General features: G+C 28.9%; 1 protein-coding gene across 5 annotated transcripts in view; it reads right to left on the bottom strand.

The window, feature by feature from the left end:
• LOC123301551 (insulin receptor substrate 1) overlaps positions 1 to 20919 on the bottom strand; it is a 97485-nt gene extending 76566 nt beyond the window's left edge. For all 5 annotated transcript variants that reach the window (XM_044884339.1, XM_044884340.1, XM_044884342.1 and 2 more), the window contains exon 1: positions 19967 to 20919. In XM_044884339.1, coding sequence (XP_044740274.1) covers positions 19967 to 20591 — 625 coding nt within the window. In that variant the 5' untranslated portion in view covers positions 20592 to 20919. The remainder of the gene's footprint in view (positions 1 to 19966) is intronic.
• Positions 20920 to 24666: the final 3747 nt, after the last annotated feature.

The raw sequence follows: 24666 nt of genomic DNA, 5'->3' as shown, positions 1-24666 counted from the left end.
CTATAACAGATTTTGACTGTATAACGTGTTGTGATGTGTGTGTTCAATGTTTTTAATTATGTGTATTTGTTTTTTATATTTATTCACTTAACCTATACGGAAGTACATTGAACTTGTTTTGTTCATGGCTGTTTGTTACTTAATGTGTCGTTCTACGTTCTACCTTCTTCTGTTCTGTACTTTTTATTTCCCATCTATCTCTTTTTTTTGTATATTGTTTTCTTTATTCCATTTAATTCACACTCTTTTTAATTTTTTTTTTCATAAAAACATAAATAAAATATTTTTTGTAAAGTTTGACAATCATATAAGTTTGATATATGTGATCGATGCGACATACAACGGTGGGAAATGTAACTGAATATATAACCTGTATTTTATTATTACACCACGTGGTCTGTGGATTTATTATTTTAATCAAAATATAGCGAAATTGATTATATGACCTTCACAACGACATTTTAGGTTCTTAAGGAGGTCCTACGGTCGCCAATATTACAAGGAAAAATCATTTTTATACTCTATATGTATGGAATATATACCAAGGTATATTATTTTTAGTCCCAAGTTTGTAAAGCTTGAAAATATTGTTGCTATGAACAAATTTCGGGTATAGGTATTCATATGATCACCTAGTCTAGTTCCGGTTGTCCACCCTCCTGTCTGTGACGCGATAACACGAAAACGAAATGAGATACCAGGGTCAAATTTTTGTAGCGTGCTCAGAACGTAAAAAGTGAGGCTAAGTTCGTAAAGACGCAACATAGGTCAATTGGGTGTTGGGTCCGTAGAACCCATCTTGTAAACCGTTAGAGGTGGAACAAAAGTTTTAATATAAAAAATGTTTCTTATAAAAAAATAAACAACTTTTATTTGAAACATTTTTTTGTAAACGTCACTGTGTATCTGTGAGGGCGCAAATTAGGACTTAAATTTGAGAGTCCATTTTCTCCATAACTACAAAAAATTCAGAAATTTAGATTCAATTCCCAGGGGAAGAAAAATCCTACTCGCTTAAATTTATCCGCTTAATATTTGTATTATGGTCCTCCACGCGTGTGTTTAACAATTATGTTCATGTAGCAGTATCCTATTTTCCCGTGTTTTAACAGCTGTTTCCCATCTGGAAGAGTTTTTTTTTTTGTTAGAGTAATGAAAGAAGTTAATAGATATTTCAATCGTGGGGGAAATAGTATTTAAAGTACTGCTACGTGAGTAAAGCCACGAGGCAATAGGCAGCACAGCTAGCTTACTTAATGTTATTAAATTAATCGTCAGTTTTTTAAAAACTATAATAATAAGAAAATAACATTGGGATCGGATCACTGATCAGTACCATATCAAGCAAGCTAAGTTACTCACGTGTTTTAGACACCATTTGTGTTGTAAACAATGCGTACGCATATATCTGTCTTAAATACATTCAACTGTACTCTGATGAAATGTTTTGTAGTTGTTTCAAAAGAGACAAACATGGTTTGATTTATTAAAAGGGGGTTAGATGTAGTCAGAATTTTCAAAAAATCGAGTTTTATGAATTTTTTTTATGTATAATATGCATTTCATTTGTATCTAATTATTTTCTAAGAAATTGCCTGAAATCGATTCAAAAAATCGCTATTCATTTGTGATTTTTGACGATTTCTCAAAAACTATGCTTCTAATCATTAGTTCCACCCGATTTTTGTAATTTTTGGGTCAAAATAACCTTATAAACTGATTTTTACCGAAATTGATAACCATAAAATTTTCTCGATTTTTCACAATTTTTTTAAGGGGTACCCCTTTGAAAAAAATCGAAAAATCCGAAAAATTTATTTTCTTCCATAATTTGATAAAACTCGGTTTATAGAGTAATTTTGACCCAAAAATTTCAAAAATCTAGTTAATTTGACGATTAAATGAATGGTTTTCAAGATATGAATCGAAAAGTGTTTAAATATAGCTGTATCTTCGGAGCCATTCTTCTAATCGTCAAATGAATACGATTTTTGTAATTTTTGGGTCAAAATTACCTTATAAACTGAGTTTTACCGAAATTGGAAACCATAAAATTTTCTCGATTTTTCACAATTTTTTTAAGGGGTACCCCTTTGAAAAAAATCGAAAAAACCGAAAAATTTATTTTCTTCCACAATTTGATAAAACTCGGTTTATAGAGTAATTTTGACCTAAAAAATTCAAAAATCTAGTTAATTTGACGATTAAATGAATCGTTTTGAAGATATGAACCGAAAACGGTTTAAATATAGCTCTAGTTCCGGAGTTATCTTTCTGATCGTCAAATGAATACGATTTTTGTAATTTTTGGGTCAAACTAACCTTATATACTAAGTGTTATCGAAGTGTTAGTAGGCTGAGTTTTAAATTTCAGAGAGTGTCTTCATCTTAAATGCGACATATTGTATAAAAACTATCATTTCCAACACCTACACTTTAGTGTAAATAGTGTAAAACACTACTAATGGATACAAAAAGAACAGATACGATTTGATATTGTTGTTGTTTTAACTACACGCTTCAATCAACAACAATCTTGTAATATAAAAAATATTTTATTTATATACCGGATGTTTACCATATGTTGTTGTTGTTGTTGTTGTTATTTGTTAGGTTAGAATGCACTTAATAATGAAAACCATTCATACAACAAACATTAGTACCATGAATAGGTACCATCAGAGTAGTCAGTAGATGAGTAGTAGAGTAGTACATGCATGCCAGCATGTCTGTTTTTTTTGTATAATAAATCAAAGATTCCAAAACGTTAGTTATTTATTTATTTGTAGTTTTTATGATGATACCAGTTAGTTAGTTAGTAGTTTGATATATTCATGTGCAAAATAAAACTGTACTTTTACGTTATTACAAATAGTTACAAAAAAAAAAATATACATCATAGCACGAGTTGCATCAACTACGTAAAAAGAATAACTTTAAACAGATCATGTGGCTGAAAATTTTTTGAAAAATAACTTCAAAATGTTGATTTTGTTAATAAAAAGCCATCAAAAATTTATTTCGGAAAAATACACACGCTTTCTTGTCAAAAACTTAAATTAAATTTTAAACTTTTTTTAAACTGTCAAAAACGGAGGCATCCAATTTGATGACGTAATATCGGTATCACTATACCAAATAACACAAATAAGTTTGACAGATATAGTCATAGACATCTGATTATAATAAATATGAATACTTATTATCTATGGATATATTATACCCAGCTGTCTACACTGAACTAACTGATGGTCTATGGCTCATACCGATATGATATCACATCAAGGCTTGCCCGCGTTTTAGATCACCTGATATACAGTTTAAAAATTACGATTTTTAATTTTAATATTTTAAAAGAAAAATGTGCTTTTATGACTCGAAATCAGAATATTTAAGTATATTTTTACATAAATTGTAATTTTTTTCAAATTTCATGATTTTAAATAACTGAGCTAATAGGGCGATCTTACGGTCTTACTACCTAGGAAAAGCATTCCAGAAAAAACTATCCTGAACTGCAAAACAAAAACACACTGTACATAAACAAAAAATAATATTAATATCTCAAGTTTTTTTTTTTTTATACAAAAGTCATTGAATGAAACAAAACAACAAAAAATCATCATCTAAGTACAAAGAACCCAAATAATAATAAAATAGACAACAGACAAATAAATATAGCAAAATAATAATAATAACAACAAAAAATGGACGCAGACATAACACACTTACACCTAAACACACCTCTACATAGATAAATATTGTTTTGACGAAGATCATCACCATGCCATGCCATCTCCATGGTGGTGTAGCTGTGTAGTGTACGACGTAATAAAAAATAACATCATCTTCATAGAGCACACACATACACACCACCACAAGAAGAAGACAGAGAGGATGGAGTTCTCATCAAAGAAGAATACCCACAAAAACAACGTGGACTTTAATTTAGTTAGTGTAGTCTGAATGTTTGTTATGTTAGTGGCATGGTGGGCCATGTATAGCAGTTAGAGAATGATAGACAATCACTTTAATAATATGGAATGGATAGACGACGCGGACGATCGACGTAGAATTAGATACATCAGACATCTCTTAAAATACGTTATCGAGTCCATTCACACTATTTTTTTTTTTAAGTAATATATCGGGTGGGACTCCTATTATTTGGTGTTTAGGAAATTGGTTTAAAATAAAAAAAAAACTTTTAACAAAAAGAAAACCGACTTCCAAGGAAAATATTTCCAAAATAAATTAATATGCACTAAAAAGTAAAAAAAATAACGATAATATAATGTAGTAAAAATTATTTTTATTTTTGGAGTCGGTGTCAGCCAAGGAAACAACTCCGATAGAACAGTTTGCTACATTAGCTTGGCTGACACCGACTCCAAAAATAACAATAATTTTAACTACATTATATTATCGTTATTTTTTTACTCTTAAGTGCATTTTAATTTGTTTTGGAAAAGTTTTTCTTTTAAAGTCGGTTTTCTTTTTGTTATTTTATTAAGTTTTTTTATTTTGTGATTTTTTAGAGAATCTGAAGTGCACTAACTAACTTGTCACTAAAAAAAGAATCATCGAAATCGGTTGGCGTGACATTGAATTATTCGTCCTCTTGTCGAGCATACTTAATGCAAATTTAAGACTTTTATGATTTTCTCATGGACGCCGTTATCAGAACTCGACCAAAATGAAATGGGACCACACGGGAAGCACTACTTTTCGAATAGATAAAGAATCATAAAAATCGGTTCGCCCAGTCGAAAGTTGTGAGGTAGCAAACATAAAAAAATAATAATAATAAAAATACAGTCGTATTGATAACCGATGTCTCACCCTATATTGAAAATCATAATCTAATTTTTTGTATATATCAAATCAAATTAGCTTCAGGCTATAAAACTCTATCGCATCGATGCGAAGAACTTTAAAGAAACGGTTTTAATTTTTTTTGTTGCTTTGTTTTTTTAAATTACCCAAACACAAATAAATCAATTGAAATAAATGATTGAAGTAGTAAATAATAAATATATATATTATTTTTTAATTTTGTTTTTAAAATATAAAAGTTAATAATCAAAACACAACAAAGTATACAAACTTACAAATTTATTGCGTTTTAAATTCTTCGAATGTAAACAATCAATTATTATATTAGATATTTTGATATGTACTTTTTTATTTTATACACGAGTATGATGTATATATAAAAAGTTATTGCGCATATTCTTTTATTTTATTTAAAAGGTGAATGTTTCATTTTGGAACTATTTGTTTATTTGTTTTTTTTTTGAGGGGCCTCTTTGAAGTTAGATCAAAGTCTGAGAGCTCATTACATTCAATATTCCGTTATATCGATTTTAAAAAGATTTACAACACATTTTGACGATTATCTGACCATCAACTAGAGGTGATATTTAAGGATTAAGGTAGTACGAGCACCAAGACATTTTTAGGGTTGAAATTATTTGTACCTTATTTTAAACTATATTGATGAATTTTGTTAACTTCATGAATGAAGACGAAAAATAAGAAAACAATTTTTCCTTGGTTGTCAAAATATCGAAGGCTAAATAATTTAATAAAATTTTCAATTTTTGGTATTTTGAAAATTACCAAATGGGCTACCGATGGTTGTTATATATGTATAAAAATATGTTATATATAATAAAAATGATCAATAAGTTTATTTCAACCTCTTTGTAAGTTAGTAATAACAATCTTTATGTAGTTGACACAACCACACATTGGCTAGACATGACAGGTATGTGTTCGTAATAACCAAATCCTATATTTAAAGCAAACGCAAAGAAATTTTCTTTTAATTCACCGATTCACTTTATTTACACGATTATATATTCCAACTAAGTACAATTTTATTTTCCATCAATAACATGCATGGCTTTAAACCTAAAATCAATCTCTTTCATAGAAGTAATGATTTTGTTTATTTAACTTCAATGATTTTGTATCAATGAATTCATATTTTAAATTCAATCCCATACAAATTTTTAGCAGTACTTGTTCCAATCGTTAGGAAATTGTTTGAAAAGATTTTTACTTTATTTCACAGCCACTTTGGGATGAGATTGTCATTACTTGAAATTATTTTTCCGGGTATGTTTTCAAGAAAGGATAGAAAATATATAATTGAAGAGCCCGAAAACAAGCGCTAAGGTTCCAAAAATTGAGACCACGTGTCCTGTCATCCTTATAAAAGGATTTAATCAAAACAGTTAACCTCTAACTACTCCACATGCACGTTCGATTAGAATTAAACACATTTTTTGGATTAATTTCCCGCCAATTTTATACAACAACAACAAAAACAACATTCTTGCTTCATATATTTACTATTTTATATAAACACATTCTTAGTAAAACTATATTCATCTCTATTCCACCCATAATAATACCTACACATATATTTGTCTTTTTTTAATTCCTTTTCTATGATGATGAATTTATATACGTAAGTTAAACGAACTCAACATTTTTTTTGTTTGCTTGTGTGTATTCAGACGATTTCTTTCTCATCAAACATTATACAGTGGAACTTGGTTAAAATGATTGTAAACCTACAGTATTGTAAACAAATTTTAGTTTATTGCACGGTACATACATATAAACCAAATGCATGCTTTGTAGTCAAATAATGAGTTATTTTTAGCTTTACAATACCACACAACTACAAAAATATATAATATATTGTGTGCAAGTGATGCTTATAAATTTGATAATATAGATATCTCTCTTCAATCATCAATACTCTTAACTAGAGTCGTTTCTGTTCGTCAAATGATGGATCTTCGATGAAGTCATAATTAAATTAAAATTTTGTTTTTATATGATCGACAACCTTTTATTTTTATGGTATTTTTATAAACTAAAAGATTGTCTAAATAATTTAGATAGATTTTTTATCATACTCTCTAGAATTTTTGATATAGAAATATCCAATTGAAAAGGATAACCTTATATGATTCATCACTTTGTCAGCCAACTTTCAACGATAAAAAAATAACAAAAAGCTCAATACCTAGGAATTTTTTATGATTTTTGGAATCTTTGTTAAAGTTTTATTGAAATTCCTAGTATTATCCAATCCTTGCTTATCTCCTTAATGAAATCCTCTGTAAATAAGACAAATATTTATTTATACCTGTATATCTGAGACACTGGGTAATTGGAATACCTATATAAGTAATACGAATTTGCAGGTCTCTTGACGTCTCACTCAACCAGGTTCCACTGTAATACCTTTAGTTTTTTTTTTCTTTTGTAAAATAATAAACGTAGTCAGTCTCACAGTACTTGGTACTTTTTGTTATAGTATATTAATTGTATAAAAGTACAATGTATTCGTAAATATTTGCATTTATATAATAACACATAATATTATAATTACAATAATTACATAGTTTTTTTTGTATTGTTTCTACTATTGACATACATTTGTCTAACATTGTAACATATTTTTTTTTTTTAATATTATTTTGCGTTTTAAATAAAATGTGTAATAAAACACGTGTATGGATAACAGATGGGAAATTTAACTGTTTAAATACTTTGTTTATACAAGAGTAATAAATAGTGAAAAAGTAACATTGGTATTCGTTCAAGCAAGTTTAAATTAGTTTACCAAACAGATTCAGAAAAATGAACAAACGAAGTTGGTGAGGGCATTTAAAAACTTCTAAAACGAAAATTCAAATTTGTATACAGAATTGACATCAAAGTACGGGCTTGTCAAATTTGTTGACATACTGTATGATATTAATTACTTACATTTTATATGGTATTTCATTAAATTATATTATTCTACGGCTTTTTATTAGAAAACTTAATAATAACGAGTGTAAATTCTGTGTTGTAAATTCATTTTTTTCAAGTGTAAATTATACATTGAAGTGTCACCAATTGACAGATTACGTACTTATACGTCATCAACAGAGAGCCCCCAAAAACTACGTTTAAATATCTCAAAATTATAATCTATTTTAAATATTTTTATACTCTTAAATACAGCATTTTTAAGCAGTATTTATATTTTTTACTCTGTTATAACGGTGTAAACAATGAATTAAAAATATAAAAAAATACATGAATATTCCCTATTGTCCCAGCGTTCGTACATCCTTAACTAATCCGTACATCCAAACTAATTTCAAAATCTCAATAAAAATCAGATACCCAGTACTTAAAAAATCACATACCTTATAATATTATAAACGGTACGTTTTGAAAAATAAAAAAATACGCGGGAAAAATTTTACATTGATGAATGCGCGTTGCAATCATCATCATACACAAACAAACATTCTAAGATTGTAAGTATGAAGGACTTAAGTAAGGTGTTCTCAGCAGCGCTCAGTGTTCTGGTGATGTAGACGCGTATATAATCATCTTCAAGTACACATAGTTAATAGTTTATAGTATTTAGATAGCTTTAAGTAAGTAAGTTTACTTACAGTTGTTACCACATTTACCACTTCTTTATCTTTAGGTATGTTACCTTACTTGTTCGCTGCAATGCAGATCTTATTCATCATTAATACAGCTTGCTAGCAAGCTAAATTATATGTAATCATATTCGAAGGAATGTTATGGCATTCATACGTTTTAAGTATACTCTGTGTCACAAAAAATGCACGGATTACAGTACTAAAAGTAATCCGTGCATTTTTTTGTGATACAAAATCACAGTGTGATACTCACAGCTCACTCAGGGATGGCCAGTTTAAAATATCAAATTTTGTTTGTACATAAAGAAATTTAATTTCTATTTACCATACTGAAGTTTTACGCGAGAAAATGCGAAAATTATGAATTTTAAAAACAAATTGAGTTGAAATTTTGCATACACTTTTTGTTAGCATGACACTTCATGGTTAGCTTAGTGACGTCATTCTAAATACAAGAGGGTGAACTAATTTAAATTCAAAAATTTTAATAAAAAAGTATTTTTTAAAGACAAGCTTTTATTGTATTAAAAAGTGGAAATAATTATTTCTATGAATAAATCATACATGACTGTTTTTAAAATCTTGAGACGCTCCAAATCATCCTTGATATTTTCAATTGAGTGCCTCCAGTTTTTTACAAATTGTCTTGTATGAGTAACTCATAGAAATGATTATGTTTTACTTTTAAGTACAATAAAAGCTTGTCCTTGAAAAAGTAAGTAAGTATTAATACAGTTGTATGAATTATAGATAGGTTTAACTGTATTAAATAAAATATTTCAAATACTCATGTGTTGTTTAATTCAGAACCACGTATTTTAACACAAAATAAAACGAGGTTCATTCACCATTTCAACCAAATTTGAAAAAAAAATAATAAAATAAATTGCAAACAAAAACGTGGTATCCGGGATCCAATTGAATCTCCGTAATAAGATTTATATGTATTATAAAGTTATCCGCCAAAAAAAATTACACCGGATATTTTAAAGAACACCATATAAGAAAAAAAAACAAAATGTTATCCGGACGCAAAGGGGTCGAGTAAGGGTGCACAGGTGTGTGTGTGTGTGGGGGGGGGGGAGGTCTGTCGAGGGTTAATAATCTTCTCAATCTTTTGAGAGAGTATCTTTAAATACTTCCAATATAATGTATAGATATATGATACTTCCAAAATATAAATTAAAATTATTACTATTATTATTATTTATAAAATTGAATGAAACTAAAATTTATATTTTGTTATTGCTATATTTTTTAATGTTATTTATTTATGTTACCTTGTCTGTCTGTCCGTCTAGATCGGTCTATCCGTCGACCAACCAGTCAGTGTGTATTTGTTATGATAGCGCGGCTAACTTCTTTCTCTCTTAGGCTGTTAATTTGCAATATATGTGTTGTAGAGTTTTATTACGTTTGGTATTTGGTTAACAGTTATATGAATGTACGAAATAGAGAAAACCCGTTGAAAAAGGTGATTGATTGTAAACATATATAAACCAAATACATGCTTTGTTTAGTCAAGTAATGAGCTATTTTAGGGCTTTACAATATCACACAACTACAAAAATATATAATATATTGTGTGCAAGTGATGCTTATAAATTTTAGCACAAAATTTATTTTAAAAATTGGGTAGGGATTATGAAACGTCCTAAAACGTAATAAAAGAGAATTGAAAAAACAATACACTCGCATAAGGATTCGAATTCGTACATCTTAGATTTATGCAAAGCGCCTAAATCACCATTTATTTGATTTTCGAATTTATTTTCTAGCATCTATTTTCGTTTAGTTCTCGAGAATGTTTCACATGACCACTAGTTGAAGCTACCTACCAATTTTCGACTCCCTATCTTTGACAGTTTTGGAGAAAATGGACACTAAAACTTATCCTAATTTGTTTCCCTACAGTATTGTAAAAAAGTTTTGGTTTATTGCACGGTACATATACATATAAACCAAATACATGCATTGTAGTCAAATAATGTGTTATTTTTAACTTTACAATGCCGCACAACTACAAATATAAATTTGATAACATTGATATCTCTCTTCAATCATCAATACTCTTAACTATAGTCGTTTCTCATCAAATGATGAGTTTTCGATGAACTCATAATTAAATTAAAATTTTAAATTAAAATTTTATTTTGATATCATCGATAACATTATATTTTTATGATAACTTTTATAAACTACAAGATTATCTACATATTTTAGATAGTTTTTTTATCACACTCTCTAGATTTTTTGATATAGAAATATCCAATTGAAAAGGATAACCTATATGATTCGAACTTTAAACGATAAAATAATTAAAAAACTCCTATGATCTAGGAATTTTTTGTGATTTTTGGAAACTTTGTTAATCAAAAAATGTATATTTATAAAATTTTATTGAAATACTTAGTTTTATTCAATCTTTGCATATCTCCTTAATTATTTTTTTTACATCATCGGACGTTCTATTCAATTATATTTAAGTAACAAAAAAAATAATATTGAATTTTTTGCTTGTTGTAAAATATTATTGCAACAAAAATTCTCCACAGAAAAATTTCTCTTACACACACTATCTGTGAGATTATCTCCGTACTCTTTTTATTTATTCATACTATCTTTTTCTACATAAATATTTCAATACCGTTTGGTTTGATGGTGTGCGCTGCTCTGACTCTGATTCTTGTTCTCATGCATGCAAACAAACAAACAACAACAAAAACAACAAACCATGTTTGTTTTTGTTTGTTGTTGTTTCTTTAAACTTCAACAACAATTCACTGTACTCCATCCCGCTTGCGTTTCTCGCTCTCATACCTCCTACAGTCGTTCCGTGATTCTGTTTTATTAATTGTGTGGAGTTACAATTTCATGTTAAATCATCATTTTTAATATTAATTACTTGGACTAGAAGAAGTCAGTAATCGTACGGATCGTTGTGGAGGGTCCAAAAATCACCATTCAAATCCCACGTTTCACACGATTTTTCGGTTTCTTTGAAAAATATTCATTTGTATTTTTATACCCTGTATATATGTCACATATATCAAGGTATACTAAATTTAGTCCGATGCTACGAACAAAATTTTGGTAAAGATGTTCATAAAATCACCGAATTAGCCTATTTCAGGTTTCTGTCTGTCAACACGATAACTCAAAAATGAAAAAGAGATATCAAGCTGAATTTATAGCGGCTTAGGACAAAAAAAGTCGAGTTCGTAAATAATCAGCATAGGTCAATTGGGTCTTGGGTCCGTAAGACTACTAGTCTTGTAAACCGTTAGAGATAGAATAAAAGTTAAAATGTAAAAAAAGTTCCGCCAAAAAATTTTCAGTTTATTTTTCAGTGAAAAATTACTCATAAATACACTGAAAAACATTAACCTTTAAAATTCAAAAAAAATTAAAAATACATAAATGCAAATAAAGATCATTGTTTAATAATAATTAATAAGCCAAAAAATTTGTAATTCTTTAATAAAATTCGAGGTTAAACAAACATACAACAACAAAAATTATTTTTTGTACAACAGTTTAAAAAATTTTTAATTATAAACAACACATAATAATTTTGTAATGTAATTTAGAGAAGAAAAAAAAACATTCGTAGCGCAGGTGCTGCGTTAGTTAAGCGAATTCCCTGAGAGATTTAAAAAAAAAAAGAACACATTTTTCTTAAAATCGAATATTGTATTTTTAATTATTATAAAAATTTTTGTACTTTGTAAATGTAATATATACATTTTAACGATGGTCATTTTTGACATTTATTAGGTAGGATCGATGACTATTTGAAGAAATTTTTTCAAAATTCCATCATCAGTACAAAAGCAATAGCTTACATAAAAGCAGGCGCGCTTCCAGAATAGGGCAATTGGAGTAATTGCCCTTCATTCCAAAAAGTAGTTAATTAATTAAGAAATAACCTACAAACTTAGTTATATAACAGCTTGAATAAAATTAACAGTTCATATTGCCCCTACAAAAAATTTACGTGAATCCGCGCTTGATAAAAAGATTTCAAGGTTTGTTATCAACACAAAACTGAAAATGATTATTTATTATTTTTAATTTAAAAAAAAAGAATTGCATATTAAAATTTTTGTTTATATAAAAAAAAAAAATTTTCTCTATCCATTTTAAAAATAAATAAATAATAAAAAAAACTTTTAACAAAAAGAAAATTTAATCTGATTTAATTAAAATTAGCAAGGATATCCTTAACCACACCCTCGAAAAATTACATAAACTTAAGAAAATCCTCATGTATTTTCAAAAAAACACATATAATTAAGGTTTTTTCCAATCGATAGGATATAAGGACATTAACAAATACCTATAAAAAGAATTTTTGAAAAAAAAATTCCCTCGATTAAATAATTTTCCATAAATATTTTCTAACTCAGAAACTCTGAAGAAAACTCCGCGCATTAAACAAAAAGATATTTAACCTTTTAGTAAACTCTGTGATTGCAATTCCAATAAGATCGGATAAAAATTGCCTGTGTTATCAAAAAAATCGAATTTTTTAACTTTATGACGTCATCAGAATCCAAAAAATTTAATTTTGCTCTATCACATCCAAATTTTATCCAATTTTGATAAACCAAGTATGGAATCTTACTAAATTTGGGCCATACTTTTCAAATTTATGATCAAAATTAACCTAACTCTATTAGATATCAAGAATGTGGAGGTCTGGTTCCGGAATTAAGCACATATGTGATAGCTAGCGAAAAACTGACATCACAGCTGAAAAGAATGACCCAAAATTAGTGGGTTTCAAAAAAAATTCCAAGAAGATCGGATAACAATTGCCTGTGTTATCAAAAAAATCGAATTTTTAAACTTGATGACGTCATCAAAATTCAAAATATTTTATTTTGCTCTATTACATCGAAATTTTATCCAATTTTGATAAACCAAGTATGTAAATATGAGAGAAGTAAAACCTTTCAGTCCGTTTCTGCCTAAACTGTACGGTTTGCGGAAAAATGTTTCGAACAAAAAAATGTTACTTTTTTAATCACTTGATTGAGTTTTTCATTGAGCTTGAAAATTTACATGAAGTTTTCTCTTTCTTTTTTCTCGAGTTTCAAAAATATGTCAACTTAAAAAAGACACCCAGAATATGATTCTGATTAGTAATTGTCATTAGAAGAACATAAGTGAACGAAGCCAATGACGCCATGACGTTTTAGTCAGTTTCGGTCAGTTTAAATTGACATTTTTAGGCACAATACCAACTATTTATTTTTTGATATGAAAATTTTCATTTGTGTGTTCATGTGACATCATAACAAAATATCGTGAAACAAAAATTTTTCAAACATTTAGTCATAAGTTTTCAAGTTAATCACACATAGTGCTCTGCTAGTATTTATTATGTGGCGCTCGCTTGATCGATCGCATGCTCTCGCTTGCACGATGATGCCTTCTCGTTTTTGGCTATTAATATAATCAGAAAAAAAAATTCGCAGCCAGTGTTTAACATTTATTACACTTGATAATCATTGTCATATGATTTTGAAAGTTTTATTTTTAAAACAAATTTAATTTTAAACAAGTGAAAACAAACAATTGATTGAGTTCATTGTTGAAATACCATGCATAGTCAGTGTTGATTTCTTTATCACATTACACATACAAACATGTGACACATACATAACTGATAATCAAGTATAGTACATATTATAAAATTTCCGCCTAATTGGCGCCCTCACGGGTAAACAGTGATGTTTACGAAAAAATGTTTCAAACAAAAGTTGTTTAATTTTTGATAAGGAACGTTTTTTACATTTAAACTTTTGTTCTACCTCTAACGGTTTACAAGATGGATCCTACGGACCCAAGACCCAATTGACCTATGATGCTCATTTACGAACTTGACCTCACTTTTTACGTCCTGAGTACGCTGTAAAAATTTCAGCTCGATATTTTTTTTCGTTTTTGAGTTATCGTGTCCACAGACGGACGGACGGACGGACAACCGGAAATGAACTAATTAGGTGATTTTATGAACACCTATGACAAAATTTTTTTCCTAGCATCATTATTTTTAAGCGTTACAAACTTGAAACTAAACTTAATATACTATGATATATTTCATATATACATTGTATAAAAATATAATTCACTTAAGTTTGTTTACAAAAATTAATTTTTTTGATGACATTACAATGACCTTAAAAAAATATTTTGTTATTTATTACATGAATCAAGCAAGCTGAGTGAGTGCATGCATGAAATTGGATAAAAATTAAAACTTTTGTAGAAATTTTACTTAAATATTCTGATTTTGAGTCAAAAAAGCATATAATTGTTTTATTATATTAAAATTAAAAAAGTCGTAATTCTTAAACTGTATATATCATGTGACCTAAAACAAGAGCGAGTGCTGATGTGATGTCATATAGGCATTAACTGTTCAGTGTAAACAGCTGGATACATATCTGTCTCAAATTTAACTGTGTTCTTTTGTCCGTGCATTTCATTTGTATCTATTTATTTTCTAAGAAGTTGTCTGAAATCGATTCAAAAAATCGCTATTCATATGTGATTTTTGACGATTTCTCAAAAACTATGCTTCTAATCATTAGTTCCACCCGATTTTTGTAATTTTTGGGTCAAAATAACCTTATAAACTGAGTTTTATCGAAATTGGTAACCATAAAATTTTCTCGATTTTTCACAATTTTTTTTAAGGGGTACCCCTTTGAAAAAAATCGAAAAAATCGAAAATTTTATTTTCTTCCACAATTTGATAAAACTCGGTTTATAGAGTAATTTTGACCCAAAAATTTCAAAAATCTAGTTAATTTGACGATTAAATGAATCATTTTGAAGATATGAATCGAAAACGGTTTAAATATAGCTCTATCTTCGGAGTCATTCTTCTAATCGTCAAATGAATACGATTTTTGTAATTCTTGGGTCAAAATTACCTTATAAACTGAGTTTTACCGAAATTGGAAACCATAAAATTTTCTCGATTTTTCACAATTTTTTTAAGGGGTACCCCTTTGAAAAAAATCGAAAAAACCGAAAAATTTATTTTCTCCCACAATTTGATAAAACTCGGTTTATAGAGTAATTTTAACCTAAAAATTTCAAAAATCTAATTAATTTGACGATTAAATGAATCATTTTTAAGATATGAACCGAAAATGGTTTAATTTTAGCTCTATCTTCGGAGTCATTCTTCTAATCGTCAAATGAATACGATTTTTGTAATTTTTGGGTCAAAATAACCTTATAAACTGAGTTTTACCGAAATTGGTAACAACAAAATTTTCTCGGATTATCACAAGGGCCAACCCTTTGAAAAAAATAATGAAATATGAGGATATCTTGATCTTAAATGACATAGACATGATATACGTTTCCTGTCTATGTGTAAAAACTTGCCATATGATAAAAAGAATAGCTTAACATCTTTTTTTGTTCTTTGTTCAAAAAAACACTTTTTTTTAATAGATTTATTTATTACGTTTAAAAATTTTTGATTTCAAAAACGTAATTTATTTAGTAAAAAGCGTTGTTCGACCTTCAGTTGTAAAATTTTATAATAAACAAAAACTCTAATACATACACAAACATACGTCGTAGGTAGACGGTCTGTCCGTCTGTCTGTCTGTCTATTTAAAAACAAAAAATAATATTTTTGAGAAGAAAAAACACAAGAAAATATATAAATACGATAAAATCAAATCATGATTTATATTTAATTATTATTGGCAAAGTGTAAAGCGCCGCTAAAACTAATTAGATGCGAAAAAAATATATATTTAAACGATACCACACATATTAGAAAATAAATTATATGTAGGTCAGACAATGTATTCCAAAACTTGCGAGTCCATCCAGTCGTTGTCTCAAGAATTATGGACCCAATCCAAAAATAGATTCAATTTTTATAAATTTTGATTCAAAATTATCTTATCTAGAGTGAGTTTTATCGAAATTGAAGCAAAAAAAAAAAATTTGTTTCCAATTTTTGCAATTTTCTTAAAAATTACAATAAATTTTTTCCTCGGAATTTAATAAGACTCGGCATGCAGGATATTTATTTCTATGATATCGCCCAAACTCATACATGAAATTTTTGATTTTGGATAAATTTTCAGTGATATTTTGAACTCTTATTTTTCCAAAATTTTAAAACCATACAGCTTAGATCTCAAGAATAAGCGTAAGTTTGGTTAGGTTAGAGTGGTTGTCCTGGGGTTAGACGATAGGGTCCGTTGTGATACCGTTAATGGTTTGGCCCATTCCCGGACACTACTCCATGAACCATTTGGAGCTGTTTAAGAACAGCAGGAGAGCTTTGACGTCGACTGACTTTAGGTTGGAGAGGTCGTCAAAGAGAGGATGGTTCAAGTAAGTCCATCTCCTCATGACAAGAGCTGGGCAGTGACAGAGAAGATGAGACATTGTCTCTTCCTCGTCATCACTGTGACAGCTCCTGCAGGAAGTCATGATACACTGCCAGGCTTAAGCGTTCAGCATGCTTGCCGCCCAGCCAGTGTCCAAAGTTTCAGCGTAAAATGGGGAAAAATTAGAAAAAAAGTTTATTTTTAAAAATAATGATATACCAGGGTTGTTCAATAAGATGTTACCACTATAAATACCATATGAGTACCAACATAATTTTTAATTTTCAATCGTCCAAGACAAAAAATTAAAAAGAAAAAAATAAAGGTAGCGATTTTCGATTTTCGAAATTAAAACAATAACTCTCCATCAAGAAAATTAAAACAAGATTGATTAAAAGAAATTAGGTAACCTTCAAAGTATGGCGTCAGTCTCTAATACTATGAAAATTTGTTAAGCGATAACTATGAACCATAATAATAAAATATATTATATTATCTCTCCCACCTGTATTTCTCCAAACAATTGTGATGACGTCATATAAGTGATTCGTAAACATAAATAAATAAGAACCGATTACACAAAATAATCATTTTTAATTCACGACTTCGAGTCGTCAACAAACGTCATCTTTATCTAGAAAAGTTTTTTATTTGTGTATTTTTCATTTGTGTACACTGTTAAAAAAATTTAAACTAATGACAACCGCATCCCGAAGTTGGCCGTTTCATATTGAAATTTCAAACAAAAAAGGTTGTAAAACTTTTAAGAACGAATCACCCTGTAAAATATTTGGAGTATTTAATTTTCTATTTGTAGAAATTGAATTTCACGACTTCCAAGAAACTTTATTTCAATTGAGACTTTGAACACATAGTCCGGGAAGCAATGATTATTGTTTTTTATAATTTTCAAATATAAAACATTCAACAAGGATCCAAGTGGGCTCAAAACTGCTCTGACCAAGTCCTAAAAATCTCAAGGTATACAGTTTTAACCAAGATTTTCGTATATTGTATCGTGTAATTGTTTCTGACAAACACTCTTCGGAAGAAATTTTCTAATAAAAGGGGTTTGTTTTTCTATTAAGACTATTCTTTTGTTCAAATTGAATGAATAAACACACAAAAAGATAGATTTTTGCAATCAAATTCTGTCTAAACTATTCACTTGACACAAAAAATGTTTCAAACAAAAAATGTTTACGTATTTATAAAGAACAACTTTCTTATTTAAAGGTCTAATCTAATGTTTGTCAGTTATGAATCAAAATGAGGTTTTAAATTGAACCTGAAAACACTTAGATCGGATTCGAAATCGATATAATATGTGTATGCATTTCGGATGCGTTTTTTAAGAGAAACTTTACGTCCCTGACTCCCGGACTAATAAAAAAAACATAAATGTATAGTAATGATATAAAATTTTATTTAAATTTAATGCCATCATTAAAAACTCACTTTAAATTCGTTCTTTGAAAGTGAATTAGTCGCTCTCATGTTTATAAAATAAATATAAAAAAAAGAATTAGGTTAAATTTATATTCAAATGAAAAACCGTCTGTAATAAAAATACGATTGGCGTGATTGCGATTGTGTTATCAGATATTAAATAAGAGGGAAAAACAAAAATTTGTGATATGTTTTTCAATTTTAAGATTTATACAGTGTATTTTTTTTTTTTTTTGAAGGTCTTTTCAAGGTTACTTTTGTGATAAAATACATTTGTAAATATTTTTATATCAAAAATCTTTTAATCTTAAAACGGAGAGGTTTTGAATTTCTCTTGCAAGTTTATTTGTAAATTTGTTATTTATATATTTTCCACGGGAAATTATTTTCCTTGAATGAAATAAGATTTTCAATTCTAGGTGATTATGATATGTTAAATTGGTCCAATTTTCTCAATAAGGGATTATCGTTAGTCAAAAATAAATTAAGTTAAAATTTATGTAAAAATATACTTAAATATTCTGATTTCGAGTCATAAAAGCACTTTTTTTTTAAAAATATTTAAATTAAAAATCGTAATTTTTAAACTGTATATCACATGACCTAAAACGCGGGCAAGCCCTGCTGTGATGTCATAGCGGTATGAGACATAGACCATCAATTTGTTCAGTGTAGACAGTTGGGTATAATTTATCCATAGATAATAAGTAATCAGATGTCTATGAATATATCTGCCAAACTTATTTGTGTCAATTCGTGTAATGATACCGATGTTACGTCATCAAATTGGATGCCCGCGTTTTTGACACTTTAAAAAATGTTTAAAATTTAATTTAAGATTTTAGGTCTTAATTAAATAATTCAAAAAAACCTTCTAATTCCAACTATTTGTTACCCAAATGAAAAATACAACTAAAAGAGTGTACGTTAGTTTTAGGACACACTGTATTTTTATAGACTATAATAAAAGAAATTTCTACGAATTTTATGACGCCTTGATTTGGCGTAAATTTCGATGAGACAAAATACAAAACGTATCAGGTTTAGATTTAATGTGTTTTGAGACGAGTAAGGTTCTAAATTTCTGTGCATTAGTATACAGGATGTCCGAAAAATCATAGCATTATTTCAACAGAGTTATAATGAAACTAACTGACATACCGATACAAATTCTAAAAAGGCACTTCAGGACGCGCCTAGAAAAATGTCCTGAATGGGAACATTTCGCATTCGGCACGGCATTCCTTGAAACTTACAGGAGAAATTGGAAAACATATTTATCATTACAACACCTCTGGCAAAATTGAAAAAACATCCCCCAAAAGTTCGTCTTTCTGTTACATTCTGTATACATGCTAGAAAGATGAGATTTTCACCAATCGACCCGAAATAAACTCAAATTACTTAATTGAATATACTTCGAAAACTTTCATTACTTGAAACGTATCGAAAAATTTCCAAGTTTTTCATTGCAATTCCTCGTAGATCGGGAAAAACTGCCCAAAATTACGTTTTTTAGTTCTTTTAATTAGGCTACTTAGTTAGGTTCATTAATCGTCTAATGGAAGTAATTTGAGTTTAATAAAAAATTGGATAATAAATCAAGGCCCCTATATAGAATTTTCTAAATAAAAATTGACATTTACAAAAAAAAAAACAAAAACTTACCAAATGTGGGTTTTGGTGGTTCACCATCCATTAACAATTCTTCACCATGTTGTAAAAATAACATCGGTCGTAACCATTCATCCAATTCATCTTCATTCTCAAATGCAATCGAAAAACAATCATCTTTCGTAAATAAATCGATAACATATTTCTGTTTAATATCATTACGTTTATGACGATTAATATTAAAACATGTTTTTAATATAATACTACGTTTTGGCTGTTTATTATTACGCCATTTCTTTTCATCATCATAATATTCTAACCGTGCTAAACTATCAACAGTTTCTGGTTTTAATACAAAAAATTTCTTTTTATTTGTTTTCTGTTTACGTAAATAACCACATTTTAAATATGTTGCTGCAGTTGCTGTTTGTTGTTGATGGTTAATAGTACTAGTAGCGACACTAGTGTTGTATGTTTGAACTAAATTACTACTCAACACCGATGAACTCACCCCACTAGTAACAACAACATTATTACAACAACTCACCCCACTAACACATGCACCACCATCACCACTATTCACAAATTGTGAACACGAGGTTATTAAATTTTGATCGGAATTCGATGTTGTTTGTGTCGATGAATTATTTGTTTGTTTTATTGAAGACATCGCCATCATTTATTAAATTTTGATTTTTTTTTTTATCCAAACATAATCCAAAAATGATTTAAATTCACGTTAGAAAACGTTGTTGATGTTTGTGTTGGTGTATGCGCGATGTATTTTCTACGTAGTAGTAATTCCCATTCATGCATTGCGACACATTTTCTATCTCCGAACACACACAGAAAACCCACCCTTGTTTTTTCTCTCATATAGACGAAGAGAGTCGATTCATTTATATTGATTCTTTTCACCACCGACTAAATTCGGATATTATTTTACTACGACGCACTTTTTTCTTTCGAACAACGTAATTAAAGTTAAAACACAAAAATATTTTTTTTTTGTGGTCACTGTTTTAAAAAAAAAAAATTCACTTCAAATCACGTTACCACCAAAATAAAAAAAAACACTGTTTTAGAGGGTTTTTTTAAAAAAAAAAACGTGGAAAAACAATAACAACACACTTTAAAAAAACAACACACTTTTTAAAAAAACTGTTTTTTTTTTTATTAAATATTTTGTTTGATTAATTAAATTTTAAAGAGTTTTTTATTTTTTTTTTGTTTTGTAAAAGTTATGTAGACAGCCGTAAGCCAGCTTTTAGCTTATAGTAATAAAAGTGTGGTCATATCGTTTGCTGCAAATAGCTGCAAAAGGCCACGATACGACATTCACAGCGTACCAGACGCAAGCAAATACATACATAAATATTACAACACTAGTAAAATGTTCATACACATATTTAGAGCCCACCGACTGTCTTTCTCATGCTCACAACTGGCTTCACTACCCCGCGCGCACACACACACATTGTAAGACTCTTTCTACCACCACCACCACTTGTCTCACTCACATTATTATAATCTGAACACTGTTATTATTCACAAATTTCTGAATCGAAAGTTTATTATTTTCTTACAGGAAAATCGAAATTCAAATATTTTGTAATCATATTTGAATGATTCTGTTCTCTTTTCATGTACAATATATGTGTGTGGAATCAAACGAATCGATCGAAAACAACACATTACTTTTTAAATCAAGAAATTACGCAAAGATACGATAAAAAAACACTTGTATTGAATTTAATTAATTAAAAGTAAACGATTATAAAATTTAAAATCAAGCTTTGAAAATACTTTAGAAAATGGCGTCGAGACCACGCGTCTCAAGCCAAAGCAAAAACCAGAACAGGAAGAATGATTGATGGTGTGATATGTAGGTGCTACCAACTTTCAATCATTTAATTATCAAAAGACAGAACTTTAGGTAGCGTTCAACTAGCTCATGATTGAACGATCTGAGCTAGCTAATTATTGAAAACAAAACAAAAAAACCGTTTTGCACGACTAATTAAGGATGTATAAGCTCGGTAATGAGGACACCAATTTAAAAAAAAATATAAATTCGTAATTTTGATTTTGAATTATGTTATAAGACGAAAGATAAGAATACAATTTTTCGATATCTGGAGTAATTTTCAAAATATTAAAAAATTACAAATTTTGTTTAATAGGGAATATTCATGAAATTTAAATTTGGTTTAAATATTTTTCTTCCGTAACGTTTAATGACTGGACATTTCAACTAAACCATTATTAGTTGGGTTGGGTTGGGTTAGGTTGAGTTGGATTGGGTTGAGTTGGGTTGGGAAAATGAACAATTTAATCAGAAAGTGATTGACCTAACCTCTTGGTCATGCCCATGACGCCTTGTATGTGTATGTAGTATGTATGTATGGTCCGTCTGTCTGGCAGCGTCTGTCTGTCGCCAGTTCGTTTTACTAGTGAAGTGAGTTTGTTGCGTTATTTTCAAAACAAAACATAGTGTCGTCTCGTCTTATTTCACTTTCATACATATTATATTATCTATTGCATTTTATTTTACAAATAATTATCATTTATCTCACTTGAACCTATAACAAATATATTATATATCCATTTCATTTACTCATATACACAACAACACATCATACATATCTCACCAATAATAATAAATGTTTATGTAATGAAAATAATAAAAACAACATATTATCATGGACATGATGGATGAAAATAACATTGATTTTAAAAAAATAACAGGTCGCTTTTAGGGATGAATCTGGGGAATTTAGGGTCTTTGGATCGAAAACTTTGGATTATTTTTGATATATCTTTTCCATTTTGATCCATATTGATAGAATGAATGATTTTTGTAATAATATCGATGAGAATTCGCATGGTGTATTTGTGGAGGTCATTGAATATTTTACAAACGAAATATTTACTGTTATGAATCTTAACAGGAAGCAGGTAAACCTTTTTTTTACTTCCTTGTACAAAAGAACGAGAGGTGTCGTGGGACACCCAGTTGGAACTATATTCCTATCGTTCTTCGTATATTATAAATGTTTGGTTTGAATGATTGATTTTGCACATGTTTAATGTTGTTTATAAATAGAAAGAAGTTTTCACTTTAAAAACACTTAATTTTCCGATGACCTACTTATTGATAACTACGAGTTGCAACTCGCCAACTCGTAATTTAAATCAGAAGACCCGAAATGAGTAGTTACAATTTCGACTACCAGATAGCAATACTTATACTTAACATTTTTTAATGCCTCAAATCAGATAAATCCCGCTAACTGGCGATAAAAATTTGTACTATTAAACTGTAAATGGACCAGCTTTTTCAGTAGTTCCAATTTAGACCACCTAATTAGTTGCAAAGTAAGTAACGTTTTTCTCGGCCACAAAGTAATAACATGATGCATTAATCACAGACATACGTTTCATAATACCATGGTATGTTGTAGTAGGATTTGTTTGTGAGTTTTATTATTAAAATACGTAGTGACTAGCACTAGTGAGTGTGTAGTGAACATGCTCTGAAAGCATGGCATTTGTACATATAATAATATTGTAGAGTAACCAGAGTAACCCAACTAACACACTGTACAGTACATCACTATACAGTAAAGTGTACTGTTTGTTGTACAGGATACGGACGAGTGTGTATATACATAGTATGTACATACATACCCAGGGTATAATAACAAGAAGGCATGGACGGGCATGGCATGCTACTTCATCAACAAAACGTAAACATATTTGTAAACATGTAATATACGCATGCGTATACAACAAAACAGTACCATACCTACATCTTATACTATTAAACACACTAGAAAGAGAGAGAGTAGGTACTAGATGATATAAAACATATTTTAAATAAATAAAAATATCGCTATCTCTTTATTTTAATATTATTGCACTTTACACTACTTATTTCAATAGGGTATTCCACTATTTTTCAAAAAAGTACTTCAAAATGTTGATTTTGCTAATAAAAAGCCAGAAAAAATTTATTTCGGAAAAAACACACGCTTTCTTGCCAAAAACTTAAATTTTAAACTGTCAAAAACGCGGGTTTCCAATTTGATGACGTAATATGGGTATCACTATATGAAATAGCACAAATAAGTTTGACAGATATATTCATAGACATCTGATTATAATAAATATAAATACTTATTATCTATGTATATACTATACCCAACTGTCTACACTGAACTAACTGATGGTCTATGACTCATACCACTATGACATCACAGCAGGGCTTACCCGCGTTTTAGGTCACGTGAAATACAGTTTAAAAATTATGATTTTTAATTTTAATCAAAGAAAAATTTGCTTTTATGACTCGAAATCAGAATATTTAAGTATATTTTTACATAAATTTTAACTTTTTTCCAACTTTCATGATTTATTTTTGACTAACGATAATACCCTATTAAATATTGGTAAGGAATTCTATAAATATTTTATTTATAAATAAAAAGACACAAAACAACATCAATGTTACTCATGAGATGGTTTTTTTTTTTTTATAACCATCATGGATCATGGTACTAAGAGAGCATTCCATACGTGTATGACTTAAGTTATATGTTTGTGAAGAAGAAATGGCGGGAGAATGGAATGTTTATTAAAATAGGACGTCGCACTCGATACATTGCTCGTCGACGCAAAAGGACTTCTTAGTTTTTATATAAAAACTAAAAAACACGCTTTTGTAGCTAGCTGAACTTAAAAGAGTAGAAAAT

Source organism: Chrysoperla carnea, chromosome 5, assembly GCF_905475395.1.
Source record: "Chrysoperla carnea chromosome 5, inChrCarn1.1, whole genome shotgun sequence".
Taxonomy (NCBI): domain Eukaryota; kingdom Metazoa; phylum Arthropoda; class Insecta; order Neuroptera; family Chrysopidae; genus Chrysoperla; species Chrysoperla carnea.
This window is presented reverse-complemented; position numbering and strand designations above follow the sequence as displayed.